Source organism: Leuciscus leuciscus (assembly GCF_965113295.1).
Source record: "Leuciscus leuciscus genome assembly, chromosome: 2".
NCBI classification, from domain to species: Eukaryota; Metazoa; Chordata; class Actinopteri; order Cypriniformes; family Leuciscidae; genus Leuciscus; species Leuciscus leuciscus.
This window is the reverse complement of record NC_138726.1, coordinates 12343669-12359005: the sequence shown is the minus strand read 5'-3', so window position 1 is coordinate 12359005 and position 15337 is coordinate 12343669. Positions and strand designations below refer to the sequence as shown.

Below are 15337 nucleotides of genomic sequence, written 5' to 3'. Positions count from 1 at the left end.
TAGTAATATGATTAATTAATAATTGTATGATTCCTCCTAGTATACACACATTTTCTTGTATAGTAAATAAGTGTCTTCCCTTTTGTTTCTCTATCCCACAGTTTCTTCCAGATATTATTAGCAGATTTTCAAATAAATGCATTGGCTTCAGATTTGTTTGTGAACTGTGATTTTGACATTATTGCATTTGAATATATTTTTTTGCTAGTTTGCCCACATCTCCTATTCCTATGCAGGAACCCAAAGAAAATGAATGATATTAATTGATTATGGAGCCCGTATACAAGTTGCATAAATTCATATAGCCCATTATATCCTGTTTATAATAAGAATGAGCAAACTGAAGACTTTTTATAGCTGCTAAAGAGTCTGTGCAGATGATTAGAAACTTGTTTCTGCCACTGAAAAAAAAAAAAAAGGTAGTTGCTACTTTTTATCTCACAATTCTGACTTTTTTCTCGCAAATGCGATTTACATCTTGCAGCTCTGACTTTTTTTAATCAGAATTGAGAGATATAAACTCGCAATTGCGAGAAAAAAGTCTGTATTTTCAGAATTGCGAGATACAAACTCACAATTGCGAGGAAAAGTCAAAATTGCGTGTTGTGAAAAGTTGTGAAAAACTCTTGACTTTTTTTCTTGCAATGCAGATTTTTTTTCTCGCAATTGTGACATTATGCCCCACAATTCTGACTTTATAACTCACAATTCTGAGAAAAAAGTAAAACTTGGAGATATAAACTCGCAATTGCGAGAAAAAAGTCAGTTTATATCTCACAATTCTGACTTTTTTCAATTCTGACTTTGTAACTCGCAATTGCGAGTGTATTTGTCGCAATTCTGAGAGAAAGAAATGTCAAAATTCTGAGATGTAAACTCGCAAATCGAAGAAGTCAGAATTGTGAGATATAAAGTTGCAATTATCTTTTTAATTGTTTTATTCCATGGCAGAAACAAGCTTCCATAGATGATTACCTTGTAGGGGTGGGCGATATACCAGTATATCTGGTTGAAATGTATCAACTGGTTGAGATTTTGGACTTTCATCTCTATCGTGGTTAGGTACTGTACATGTGACGTTGCTGTGCTGCATGGTCATGAAAGCATATCATTTGCATGCATTTTTAAGTATTGCGGTTTAATTTAATTTGATTATAAACCATTGAAACGCAATAAGCAGCGAAAGAGAACTCATCCCGCTATGTGGTACAATTTAAATATATTATTCCTGAAAGCTTGAAGCACCATACGAAGAAAACAATTCAGTAATATTTAAGGTGCAATAGGTGATCTGGAAAATGCTAACTTTAGCCAGCTAGCATTGAAAACATACACCCTGCAAATCGCCGTCCAAAGCCACGCTTCCTCCAAAACACATGAATGCGCACAGACTAGAAGCAAAATGACCAGAGACAACGTTATTGGATTATATCATGTGTCGTTCACCGCCCGTTGAGAAAACTTTACAGTATAGAGAGTAACAGTTCTACAATAACGAACATAAACAACTGTTTGCTAGCCATTCTCGCTCTGTCTGCACAGCGTACGTGAAACACGCTGATGACGCATGATGTCTACGTGAACAGGCTGTGCAGTGGTATGCAAACACACATTGACTGACAGGGTCCACCGAATGCAATAATTAAACGTAACTTTTTATGGTCCTACGCCACCTACAGTAGATATACATTTGTAAAAATACATTTTGATTGTTTAACATTGTGACTGCTATCAGGATATGAGGAGACTTTCAACCAGCATAACAAAAATGTTTCTGTTGAGAATCACCTTTAAGTATTAAAGCATAAATATTATTCCATTGAGATGCGCTCATATTTGAGATACAGCAGGTTTATATGATTTATTTTTCCAAGTCGGCACCATAACAGGCGCAGTTGTAACACTTTCATATCTTGGAAATTCAGTTTTAGGAAGTAGTTTTTCACAATGTCAGTATATCAATGACCATATTACTTGACTCATATACATCTGCCTTATACAAAAAGATAGCTGGCAGATTTATAGAAATCTGAATGATGTAAAATGTTAAATAAATGTTAAAGTAAAGCAAAACAAAACACAAAAAAACTGCCCCTGGTCTCCCATATACAAACCCTGCAAAAACGTAATATACATGTAGAATCTTTAAAAGAAAGTGACTCAAATAAGTGCCATATTTGTATTCAAAAGCAAATGCAGTTTTATATTAAAGATAGAAAAAAAGCAAAGTAAATCACTGTCACACACAGCTTGTTAGTATTGCAAAGGAGAACTACATATACAACATCTTCATATTTACATACAAGTTACAACCAAAGAAATTATAAATATATCTTAGTTAACTTACAGCAGTTACATGAGACTGAAATTTCTGGACTTATATAAAAAACAAAAAAACAGCACTCTGTTAAATAACTGGCACCAATCCTACAAACAAATGAAGTGGTTATATAATTTAAATGAATAAAATTAATGCATGTTTGTTCAAAAGACTCTGTATACATTAACCGTTTTTGACTCCATTTTGAAAATCTGATTTCTTTTCTGAAAAAGGAGGAGTGGAGGGAGGGAAGGTAAACCGCAATCATCTCCGGTTGCCTCATCAGCCAACAATTCCAGCTGCCAAGACCAATAAACTACTATGTGGCCTAAATGCGCCATGTGTTTTAGCAGCAAAAACATAGTCCTGAACCTCGGAGAACCGACTCCAAGGTGGTTTTGAGAACTCAAACACATATGGGTTTATAACATCCTCAAATAATCTTTATATAAAATAAACATGTACACAACAAATTTGAAAGCATCAAAAACATTTCCCAGTATATATAGGGTGAATTTCACAAAACCAAGTCCAAGTAAAATTAAACCCAATAAAAAAAAGAAGAAAAGAAAGAAAGAAATGGTTTTGCATAAAAAGTCGGTTTTAGATGAATGGCCTGTCTGAATACTCAAAACTGAATGGCTGGAAGGTGTGCAATAAAACTGTTTAAAGCACAGGTAGTTCCAGTCAGTTTAATCACTGTTCTATATTAATACGCTGCTTTCATTGAAGCACACACACACACTGCTTTCATTGAAGCACACACACACACACACACACACACACACACACACACACACACACACACACACACACACACACACACACACACACACACATCACTCGCACACCGAGATAAGAGCACAGAAACTTGTCAGCACTGACCTGTGGCTTTTATTAATGAAATAGCTGAATTGCTACATTATATTTCTTAGCAATGAAGGGGTTAAGTCACTGTTTTTTAAGGAATTAAACTCACAGCTGCTCAGATGCAGGTAATTCACATACACATAAATGTAAAGTTATGCACTACTTTATCTCTGTGTGTGATTTAAAGCAGACAAAATGCTAGATCTATCTAGAGCCGTAACCGTCATTTTTACACTTCCGGTCAAATATTGTGCTGCAAATATCAATAACAACTTTAACTTTTCAATGCTGACAAATAACCATGGTATAAGCAGGATAATCCACGGCTAGCTGTGCATTAAGTGATTTGAAAGCACTCCGTTTCACGTCGGTTGGTTCTTTGCCTGGTCGTGCATTAAAATAGTCCAATGCACAGCTAGCCGTGACTTTTGCAATATGAGATCTTTCCATGACAGTTTCCACATGGTCCTCAGGCTAATTATTCTCAAATAGGATTCTCATTAACACAACTTATATTGCAATAATGAGAATCTATAGCATTACAGTCATGAAAAAAAATGGGCTCACTCTTAAAAATAGGCTTGACTTTTTTTCTTTTAATTTTGGGGGAAACATGACCTGGACAGGATCCTGACAGGTTTTGTGACATTCACCCAGTCAGTTGCATTCACCTACACAATTAGCATAGCCGTATAATTTCATAGGCCGCTAAATCATGTGCAAGTGCAAGGTGCTTTACAGATTCTGGTTGGCTGGTTTTTGTTTTGTTTGCTATATAAACTCGGAACATATTTTAGCATCAAACAAGAAATGCCAGAACGATGTTTTATATATATATATATATATATATATATATATATATATATATATATATATATATATATATATATATATATATATATATATATATATATATATATATATATATACACATACATACATACACTGGCTTAATCTTTGACAAAATAACTGTAATACTCTTTAAAATGGACTGTAATTTATTCAGTGTGATTCTTCATGAGTGTGTAAATTCTGTCCTTTGGCACCATCACAATGTTTTGTGAACGAGTCTTTCAACAGTCCTAACGCTTTTAAAAACTACTTCAAAAGAATAAAACATTAAAACCCAATCCAAAGTACAGAAAGTTCATAAATACATTTTTTATCGTGACAAGATGAGAGCTGGATGCTGAGCACTTCCTAAACTGATAGTCCATGAACAGACTAAGCTTGCATTAGAAACAAAAAGCAGTTTACTTCAAAGAGTTTCTCTTGTGTAAAAAAAGGCTCAAAATATCGGTCAGTGTTTCTTTTTTTTCCTACTCACAAGGTCTGTTCTTTGACTCCAGCGTGCTGTGACCTTCTCCATAGTTCAAAGGACACAAAAAAGTGTTGCGCAGTCCAAAGCGAGAGGGCAGAAGGCATTAGAGGCAATCCCAATCCAGAATATCGCGTACCATTTTTATATATGTATTATTGACGTTTAGATTAATGCAAAGGAAACTTTCAAGTATGAGGTCCGTCTCAAATCTATTTACAGTTCATTTGGCTGTTGGTGTATGTATGAATTAGCTTTCCTCTGTACCAGCTGCTTAAGTATATATATATATGGTCCATATGACTGTACCTACCTGTTTTACTTCTAATAACAGTGTGCATTCAAGCCTTTTTCAGGCCGATTTTAAAGTGAAACCGCCAATGACGTTTCTGTTTTCCCGTATATGTCTGCCTCCATGTTGACCGCGTCTGTTCGTACATTTTCACACTTCGCTCTCAGTAGAGGCTTTACGGTTCGGGACCCAGCCGGTGTCGGGATGAGCACTATGATGTTGGGCCGTTATGGCATGGGTGGTGTTGATACTCGAGCACTCTGATTGGTCGCCCTGGAGCAGCTGTTCAGTTTCTCCATCATTCAGAGAGGCGGAGCTTGCCTGTAGCGAGACGGTATCTGTGCGCATACAGGCGTGAAGCCCAGCTCCTCGACACACCTTCAACTGTCTCAAGTCTTCCCAGTAAAGATCCTCTCCTGAGAGCAGACACACGCCTTCCACGATGCGGATCTTCTCTTTAGTGTAGCCTCCATCCCCAACACCCTGGACCTACAGGTGACATTCAGCTGCCATTAGAAGTGACTTTAAACTCAATTTGAATAATATTGTGAAAAAAAGTAGTACACTTTACTTTAAGTAATACTCACATTTAAGTAAACCATATACTTTACAAGAATATACTTAGGTGTGATCTTAATGTAATGTTTTCAGACATTTGATTGCACTTAAATAAAAATGTAATATAGTTAAAATTTATAATAAATGCAACTTTTTTGACGCACCTAATTAGGACTTAAGTAAATCTCTATATGTGATTTCAAAATTGTTTCTATTATCTCTGAAACATGATTAAAGTTACTGCTGAATGCACTGACAAGCATTTATGGTAAACTAAAATAAATATACTTTGATGTAATTTCTATTGAAACGTGTATATCATGAATTTAAATATATTTGTAATTACACATATTGATGAAGTTGCAATTTACTACATTTTAAAATATATTCACTTTAAATGTAATACTGAATAAACTATAATCAAGTGCTTCACATGTGATTTAGTATGTTAGTCAACACATCAAAATACGTGTACTTAAAAACATGACAAAAATTATTAAAATGTAGACTTAAAATGTACTTTAAAGTAACTTAATTTGACATTATTACAAAGTGCACTTTACAAGTGTACTTAAGTGTTAAAAATAGTCTTGAAAGTGTACTCTTTAAATAGTATTTAAAGTGGCCTTTTATTTCATTGTTATTACTCTTTCTGCAAGTACAGGTTTTTAAAAATATACTTTTAAGATTTGAAATACACTACAAGTGCACCTTCAATAAAATACAGTTATGTGCACTTTTTTTTTTTTTTTACAAGGATATGTTATTATTAGTATATTACAACCCATTTACTTCTATAATTTGACATTTTCTGGTTCGGGGCTTAAAGGAAAAGTGGAAATTCTGTCATCAGATGGCATCATTTTCTCACCCTCAAGTTGTTTCAAACCTGTAAGAATTTCTTTCTTCTGCTGAACACAAAGGAAGATATTTTGACGAATGTCGGTAACCAGACAGTTGATAGCCCCCTTTGACTTCCATAGTATTTTTTTTCCTACTATGCAAGTCAATGGGGACCATCAACTGTCTGGTTACCGAAATTCTTCAAAACAACTTCCTTTGTGTTCAGCAGAAAGAAAGAAACTCATACAGGTTGATGGTGAGTAAATGATGACAGAATTTCCATTTTTAAGTGAACTATTCCTTTAATGTTGATTTTAAACAGTACAGTATTTCTATTTACATGGCATTAAAGTCACAGTGAACCGGAAGTTGCGACCGACTTCAGTATTGTGACATACTTTCATAGTGAAACGGAATATTGCATGAGAAAAATTGATTAGATCTTGAAAAAGTGGGCGTTCCATTCGGCTCAGCTCGCAGCAGACTAACAGTCAAAACTGTCAAACTGACGTCATCAGAGAAGGACGGCTATTCCAGAAGGGAAGTACATTTTCAGATTTTGATCGAAGATTGCAAAGAATCTACTTGCACAGGTGAATTGTTCACCACAAGGCTAGTGATGTGCACTAACAAAGTGAATGAGGTACATTTTGATTTCATGCTGACTTTAAGAATAAAGAAAAACAACACCACTGCACTTCAAAAGAAAAGGTTCACAATTCATGCTACCTCAGGCAGTATAGGCTAAGAAAATACTTCTTTATATCATTTCATCATAATCTTAGAAACATCTATAAATGCTATCTTGCTTGCACGTTCATGCAGAAATTATTTTCAAGCTGATTACATGCACGAAGAAAAAGTTGGGATGCTGGATTTGAGATTGAGCATAACAGTTGGTCACAATCACAAGGCTGACTTAAAATTAGGGAAGCAAGGACATTTTCCCAATTTGTTTGACTACCTTGTTTGCCATTCTGATGAAAATAAAAGGGGGATGTCAAAAGATGAAAGGAGAAAGGGAGTTGTAAGGATGATTGAGCTGCCGTGGAGAACATGGGGGAAAAAAAGATGAGTGGGGACTCTGTAAAGACATCCGAATACTGCTCACAAAATGATGAGAACAATTATGTCAGTCATGAACAACAGCCAAAAAACATTCTTTTCCTGTAAATCACTGTAAAGCTGCTTTGAAACAATCTGTACTGTATAAAGCGCTATATAAATAAAGGTGACTTGACTTGGCTGATGTCAAACAACATCAACAACAAATTACATTCATCTAAATGTGAAGGTGAAAACGGAAAGAACGATAAACAATACCTCTTTTTTATATCGCAGTTGGTTGTTTATTGCCGGTTTCTGGGCAGTTTCTATTTTAACCTCCTGTGTTGAAGTTCTGTATGAAGGGTTGCTGTATGTCAAGTTGCTGACTCCTGGATCTGCAAACTTGAATTTTTTGTGCCTGCAAAGTAAAAACAACAACAAAAAATAAGTACGAGCAGCTGAGAAAAATTATTAATTCATGACACTTTATAAAGTGCTCCATAAAACCTGGAGACCTACCTGTAAATAATGAATGCAGCTATGAGTATTAGGATCGCCAAAATTGACAGAGCTCCGCCAATCACGTAGCTGATATGAGGGCTCTGATCTTTATAAAAACAGTCAAAATGTAAATGTTCATTCACACTTGCTTCATAATGTTCATTATTCTAATATAACAGAATTGTAATCCATTTACCCCGAGGTGCAGACACCACATTGTTCTGAGAGCAGTCCTCTGGATTGAGACTTGCTTCTGTACAACTGTGAGGAGAAAGTGATTGGATTTGACTTCATTCTTTAAAGAAAACCTTTTTTTTTTTTTTTGACTGGATAGTTGCAGCTGACTTACTTGACAACCGACAGGCCTTTGTGAGGTTTCTCTGTGGGGAGTTTTTTAGGGGCCTGAGTGCCCATGGTGCCCTTCTCAGGTGCCGTGGGAATGTAACCAGAGACTAGTCCAGAGATAGAATCAGGGTTATTATACCGTAGGAAGGTTATTTGAAACTTGATGTACTAAAATGAACTAAAACTGAAATAATAATTAATAAAAACTAATTTAGACATAAAAAAAACCCTAAAGACTATTACAAACAAACTAAAAATAATAAAACTTTAACTAAAATTAAAATGAACAAAAGAAAATATATTTAAAAAACTAATTTGAACCCTTGATAAAAATATAGTATCTCGATGACAAAAAAATAACACTGGGCTGAATTGGAATACTGATAACTCTAACGGCTATGCTAATTTATTCATAATAAATAATAAGGACATGCACATATACATGAATATTCACTTAAAATGGATATTCTAAATGAAAATGTTCATTCTCATTAATACAGGCCTATGTAAGCTATCAATCAAATTTCTAGAAAACAAAACTGAAACAATTAAAAATAGCTTTTGTTAATTATATAAATAATACATGAAAAACTTTCCTTGGCAACTAACTGAAATAAGTTGAAATACTAAAATGACTCAATTAAATAAAAATAAATAAAAGCTAAACAGAAATATAAAAAACAAACTATAAAAAAAGAAAAGTACATGATAAAAAAAAAGTGGAAATTGAAAAAATTAAAATAAAAGCCAATTAAAAATATTAATAAATACTATAACAGTACATACCACTAAAATGGTAATCTGGTAGATGTAAACGCAGTCATATCATTAATATAATTATTCATTTGTGTTCAACAATGTTCAACAGTGATTCCTGTGTGTGTTGGACTCACTTGTAGAGCACGGTCTGCTGTCGGGCTCATCTGGACACGCACACACAAAACCGTTGCTCTTCGCAAGACACAAGTGTGTGCAACCCCCATTATTCACACTGCAATAATTTGTGCCTTGAAAGAAAGGATTGTAAATGTTACTAATATATTTGAATGGCAACTATAACATTTATTCATCATTAATGTGCTCACTGTTCATGCACCAATAACAATCTTGAAAATATCTTGAACATATATTACATATGATAAAACTACACTATATAGGCAACATTCTCTGTATTTAAATCAAACAAAAAGACCATATATGAGACTAGTGTTTTCCAGCTCTGGTCCAGGACACATTTTGGACGTCTCCCGTCTCCTCTAAAGAGCTGATGAGTTGAATCGTATTTGTTTGAATGGAGACAAACAAAATGTGCGCTGATGTTATAGGGCTCCAGGATCAGGACTGGGAAACACTGTTTTGGACCACAGGCAAAGACCATCAGAGGATTTATGTATAACATTTCTGGAAATTTACAAAAATCATTTAATCTGAATTTCATTCAGAAAGGAAATGACTACATTTTAAGCGAAATTCAATAGCCAATGTTGCAGCATTCATAGTTTTCACGTGAAGTCACACTTTTAGGAAAGCCCACCTGGAAGGCAAAACAAGGCTACATTGACCGCCAGTCATTTTTACCATCTTATTGATGATGCATACCATACAGGCAAGCAGATGAATCATTATAAAGAAAACGCTTAACCATTCATTGCATTCATATTCTGGGCTCATCTGCTCACCTGTATTTTAGTATGCATCATCAATAATATTTATTATGAATTTGATCTTTTATCATCACTGTTTCCAGTACTTTAAGGCACTTTAAATGTTTTTCATGTTAAGCGTTTCAGAACGTCCCACTGTTTTTAGTGGTTGAAATACTGCAGCAGATGCTGTATATGGATCACAAGCACCCAAAACTTGCATTGATGGTTTTATTTTTCTTCTTTTGAGATGGAAGATTGATAGTGTGCTGCAGTTCCATGTATGTTTTTCCCTCCAGGTCTCTGTGGCATCACATGCCTGAAAACTATGAATAGCAGTGATTCTCAACCAGGCGTCCTAAAGATAACTAAATAGTGTTTCGTTAATACATTTGATACTAATATATTAAAATAATCAAAGTGAAATCTAAATTCAAATGTTAAACTAGATTTTTTTATTATAACAAAAAACATGACATTAATGGAAAACAATGTCTTATATAACATAAGAATATAATAATGTTGAATAATGAAATAGAAATAATCATAAAAATATATTTTTCCTTTTTCAAAACTGTTGCTTTTAATTGAAGAACAATCTTTAAACTGAAGTGACAAAATTAATTGTGGATAATTAATGAATATTCACTTCCAATGGATATTCTGAATGAGTATGTTTACATATGCCAAAATTCTGATGAATATAGGCATATATTATTCAAATTTCTAGAAAACAAAACACAAATTAAACACTTATATAAAAAAAATCTAAAAATAAAAGCTTGGCAACTAACTGAAATAAGTTGAAGTTGAAGTACTATAACCACTAAAATAAAAATTAATTAAAGCTAAAATAAAAAAATATAAAAAAACCCCAAAAATGAATAAAAATGACAAAAGCACACAAAATTGTTAAAACTTTAATTTTTTTTTTTTTTAAATTGAATATATCAAGACTCCCATGTGTTTTTAGTTAATAAAAGAATCTTGAAAACAAGCAGCTTTGTCATAATTCTAGCAGAAATAGTCCATATCAAGGGCCTTCAGGTCAAAAGGGTTGAGAACCGCTTCTGTGTAGGGACTAGTAAAGATGCTTAACATATTTTTCTAACCGTTTTTTTCTTCTGTTGAACACAAAAGAAGATTTTCTGAAGAATGTTGGTAACCAAACAGTTAGCGGTAGTCATTGACTTCCATAGTAGGAAAAAAAAATACTATAGAAGTCAATGGCTACCGTCAAATGTCTGGTTACCAACATTCTTCAAAATATCTTCTTATTTTGAAAAACTCATACAGGTTTGGAACAACTTGAGGTTGAGTAAATGACAATTTTCATTTTTGGGTGAACTATCCCTTTAAAGATAAGGTGCATCTCCCAAATGTTTAAATATGATATTATATGCATAAGAACTGTAAAACCCTTCAAAGTAAAAACATGTAGAGCTCTTCAATTCAGGCCGAATAAGTCAATCTTACCAGTCTGCCTTTGTGGTGACACCACTATGATGTCCATGAGGCCCTCTACATTAGCCAGCACAGTTTCCTTACTACGACCTGTATGCTTATCTACTCGCTGAATAGACTTGGTCTGCCAGTCCGTCCAGTAAATCCAGCGGTCTTGCTGTGAGATTCGGGAAAAAGGAGTTAAAGGAGAGTATACCGGTTTCAACTGGAGACAAAGAAAAGGGGTAAAAAAAAAGGGGAGGGGGGGGGAGAAAGATGGGAAGAAAAAGGAGGATCAGAAAATGGAAAGATGCAAAGGAAGAGAACATCATGCTAAGGTTATTAATGCAGAGTCATAAGTGGAAAGGAGGATGGGTCAGTGGAGCAGGAGGTGATGTGAGTGAGACACATTGAGTCGATAAGTGAGGGTGAGGATCAGATTGGGAAAGGTACCTGCGTGAGGGCAAACGGGTGTGAGACGGGGCTGATGAGAATTTGACGCAGTTTGCCATTCAAGTCAGAACTTTCTATGCGGTCCAAGTGTGCATCCACCCAAAAGATCCTATACATGAAATCATGTGATAATTCAGTGATAATTCTCCAAAATGTTTGAAGGTACTTGCCATGATTATGGTACAAAATATAGTCTGAAATGCTTTAAGGAAGACATTGTTTTAAGCAAATGAAGAGATCCAAAGTCAGAGGTGGCTTTAGAAAATGTTGATATTAAGCGTCAGGATTTCAAAATAAATGTTTTATCAGCTCTTGCAATTATCAACATTTAGGATATGTCGCAAAACTGTTAAAATCACAATTTGTGATGTAATGTTTGTTTTATTATAATGAAAAAGGTACAAGTAAATAAATGTATAAGGCAATCCTAATTCGGTAAATCTACAGTTTTATTTTAGTATAATTGAGATACTACTATAGTTTTCAATATTTTGAAACTTTTTTATATTTTCTGTTTTCATTTTAATTTTAGTTAGTTTTAGTAATTTTGTCGTGTCGATTTTTTCGTTTACATTTTTCTAGTGGTAAGATTTAGTTTTTCTATATACAATATCTATATAAAATTTTTCTATATTTAGTTTTGTCTATATAGTTTTATTAATTTTATTTCAGTTTTAGTTATTTTAGTACATCAAGTTAAACTAAATTAAAATGAGAACTGTTGCTTGACAAATAGACAAAAAAGGGGAAAGAAATTATTTAAAGTATTTTTTTTAATTACTTTAGTTTTAGTTAACTATAACAACCTTGTACATTTATTTTGACAGTTGTCATGATTGAAATGTATAAACATAACGCCTAAATAAGTAAGTGTGCAAATTTAACCTAAATGAACAGTCAGAACTACGGTAGCCAGTTTCCCTAATTTCCCCCCAAAATGGGACACTAACTGTACCCTATTCATGGAAAGTACCTGAACAGTCAAAGCCAGTTGATGTTAGTGGTAAAGTGGCATTGAAAAAGTATAGCTAGGTGTAAAACTGAAGAAAGAAAGAAAAGAGAACAAAATTTTAAATGAAAATGATTTTCAAAAACAGAAATAGTGTGTATGTTTCATCTAAGGCCACATACACACTGCAATCTAGTGATAGGAGTGTTTAAATGTGGTAGTGAATCTCCAAAAATCATTTGGTGTGCATTACCCTTGAAATTGCGATGACTGAGATAGTGATAAACATGACTGTGAACAAGAAGCATGAATGCCAACCTGTTTTATTTGACCAAAGTAATATTAGTGCCTTTTTCAGGAAATTATAAGCGACCAGAAAACCTTCTGTCGTGTGCAAATAAGGCCAACATTTGGTTGTGATTTTTTTCGGTCTTATTTTCTGAATATGGTCACATATTTGGGCTTATTTTGATGCTTGCAAATCTCTTAATTTGGGCTTGTTTTGTTGAGCTTTTTGGAAGTATGTATGTTGAGTCAACTGTGACAAAACTTTCCATGTTTATGGATCTTGCCATCTATGATATTTACTTTTACTTAATGGGTTTACTTTTAAAAAGTATGCACTCAATTGAGGCAGATCACTTTTTATCCAATAAGCAGATAAACGCAAACGTTGGAAACCGAATAAATCCCTCAGTGTGAATCCCTCAACAAAGGGATGTGATTGGATAACTGAAATAACCAGCGGGCAAATCGCGTCACACAGCATCTCAAACGTTGTTTTAGTCAGTCTGAAATGCCTGAGCCAAAGTCTGTCATCAAAATGATTTGGAATAATGACCTCCAAGAACTGTCTCACACGACTGCATTCCCAAACAACGGGTATCTGCTTCCAAATGCAAAAATACATTTGGTCTGCGCTCTCTAAGGCGCAAGTAATTTATAATGTATGATTAAAGAGCCACAGTGGATCCTCGACTGCAGCAACTTACATTTTCATTACATATATTTTGCGCCAATTTCCCAGCAATTGACGATTTTGCTCGATTGAACACATGGGATGTAAACTGAGCTTCATTTACAAATGTTTTAATGTGATATTCAAATTTTGAGTATAAGATAAATTCACAACTTTGGATGTAAACATAGCTATTTAATAGAAACTTAAATATTGTATGTAACCTGTTGTTTGAACAGGACAGTTTGAGCGTCACCCTTTTATAACTTCCAGTTGTCAATCACTTAATGTTTGAACATATATGGATTTATTGTTAATGCAGCGAATTTGGTAATAGAATGCAGTTGTCACTCCCATAAATGACCAAACTGTGTTTGTACAGAAAGGCATTATGCATTCAACAGGGAACATTGGACAGTGTATGTGGCCTAAAAAGTGCATCAAAATTTTGTTGATACGGGTTAATGGGTTTAAGGTCCATTTTATAAATGTGTACCATCTTTCAATAAAATCATTATCAAAACTCTCCCCTTTTTTAATTAATTATCCTCTTTTACCTGCGAGTGTCATAGTCCAGTGTCAAGCCATTTGGCCATCCCAGATCTGTGTTAATGAGGACTTTTCTGTCTGTGCCATCCAGGTACGCTCGCTCGATCTTTGCGATATGACCCCAATCTGTCCAGAACAAGAACCTTGCCAAAGAATAAAATGATGAAATGCATTCATTAGTAACTATATATAGCAACTCCCTTCTCTCTCTCTCTCTCTCTCTCTCTCTCTCTCTCTCTCATTTATTTAAATAAATGCAATCTTAATGCGTTACTTTATTCTAATTTCAGAATTCTAGATTCAACTACCCAGACAAAATAACTCAAGAAAATTAACCATCCATTTTTCCTTAGACATTCATCCAGAAAATATTCCAACTGTAATAACGAGATTTTAGAAATAAAATAATAATATGATAATGCATATGTCCAATATAATATTACTCATACATACATACATATGCATTCATACATGCGTGTAATCTTCCATACCGCATACCACTGCTCTAAGTATTCAAAATACATAGAAAATGCAAACTACAAACACTGGGTAAAATTGTCAATTTAGAATTAGACTAAGGGATTTATAGATACATTTCAGGATTGAATAATATTGACATTTCTCCTTTTCTCTTCCCAAACAGTAGAGCATGGTGATAGCAACGCCAATGTCATGGGTTTGATTTCCAGAGAATGCATGAACTGATACATTGCATACCATCAATGCAATATAAGTCTCTTTGCCAGAGACTTAGAAAATAGCATTTGCCAGATGCATAAAGGCCCCAATATACTTCAAGTGTGAAGTCATTTCGAACTGGTGTGACATCATTTCGAACAAAATAAGTTTGTTTGGAGTCCGTTTCATGAGTTTGAAACAGCTTGCCAAAGTGAACTTTCCGGAAAAGTTTGCTCTGTCTGGTAAACACAATCGAACTACTATTGGTCCATGCTGATTACGTAATAGATGGGTGTGGCTCTGCCGCCTTTGACTTAGTCTAAGGGCGTTTTTACATTGTATGTTGTTGATATGGATTAATGGGTTTAAGTTTTTTTAATTAATTCTCCTCTTTTACCTGCGAGTGTCATAATCCAGTGTAAAAGCGTTGGTCTGGTTTCACACTCAACTTGATTCTATCGAACCCTGGTGCACTTGTGTTCATCTTACATCACAAACATGCACGCCACATGAAAGAAAAAAGAATGTGGTCAATATATTGTGTTTTTTATTAATTTGGTGCAATTATGC

The 15337-nt window shown here is 34.2% G+C and overlaps 1 protein-coding gene across 3 annotated transcripts in view; it reads right to left on the bottom strand.

Annotated features, from left to right (window-relative positions):
* Positions 1 to 2165: 2165 nt before the first annotated feature.
* lrp4 (low density lipoprotein receptor-related protein 4) overlaps positions 2166 to 15337 on the bottom strand; it is a 97880-nt gene continuing 84708 nt past the window's right edge. Inside the window, exons 30-39 of one of the 3 annotated variants that reach the window (XM_082151188.1) lie at positions 14098 to 14232; positions 11634 to 11742; positions 11214 to 11358; positions 8988 to 9101; positions 8099 to 8201; positions 7946 to 8010; positions 7768 to 7855; positions 7525 to 7666; positions 3117 to 5289; positions 2166 to 3067 (exon numbers count right to left, since the gene is read on the bottom strand). In XM_082151188.1, coding sequence (XP_082007314.1) covers positions 4951 to 5289; positions 7525 to 7666; positions 7768 to 7855; positions 7946 to 8010; positions 8099 to 8201; positions 8988 to 9101; positions 11214 to 11358; positions 11634 to 11742; positions 14098 to 14232 — 1240 coding nt within the window. In that variant the 3' untranslated portion in view covers positions 2166 to 3067; positions 3117 to 4950. The other 2 variants (XM_082151189.1, XM_082151190.1) reach the window with 2 other exon arrangements.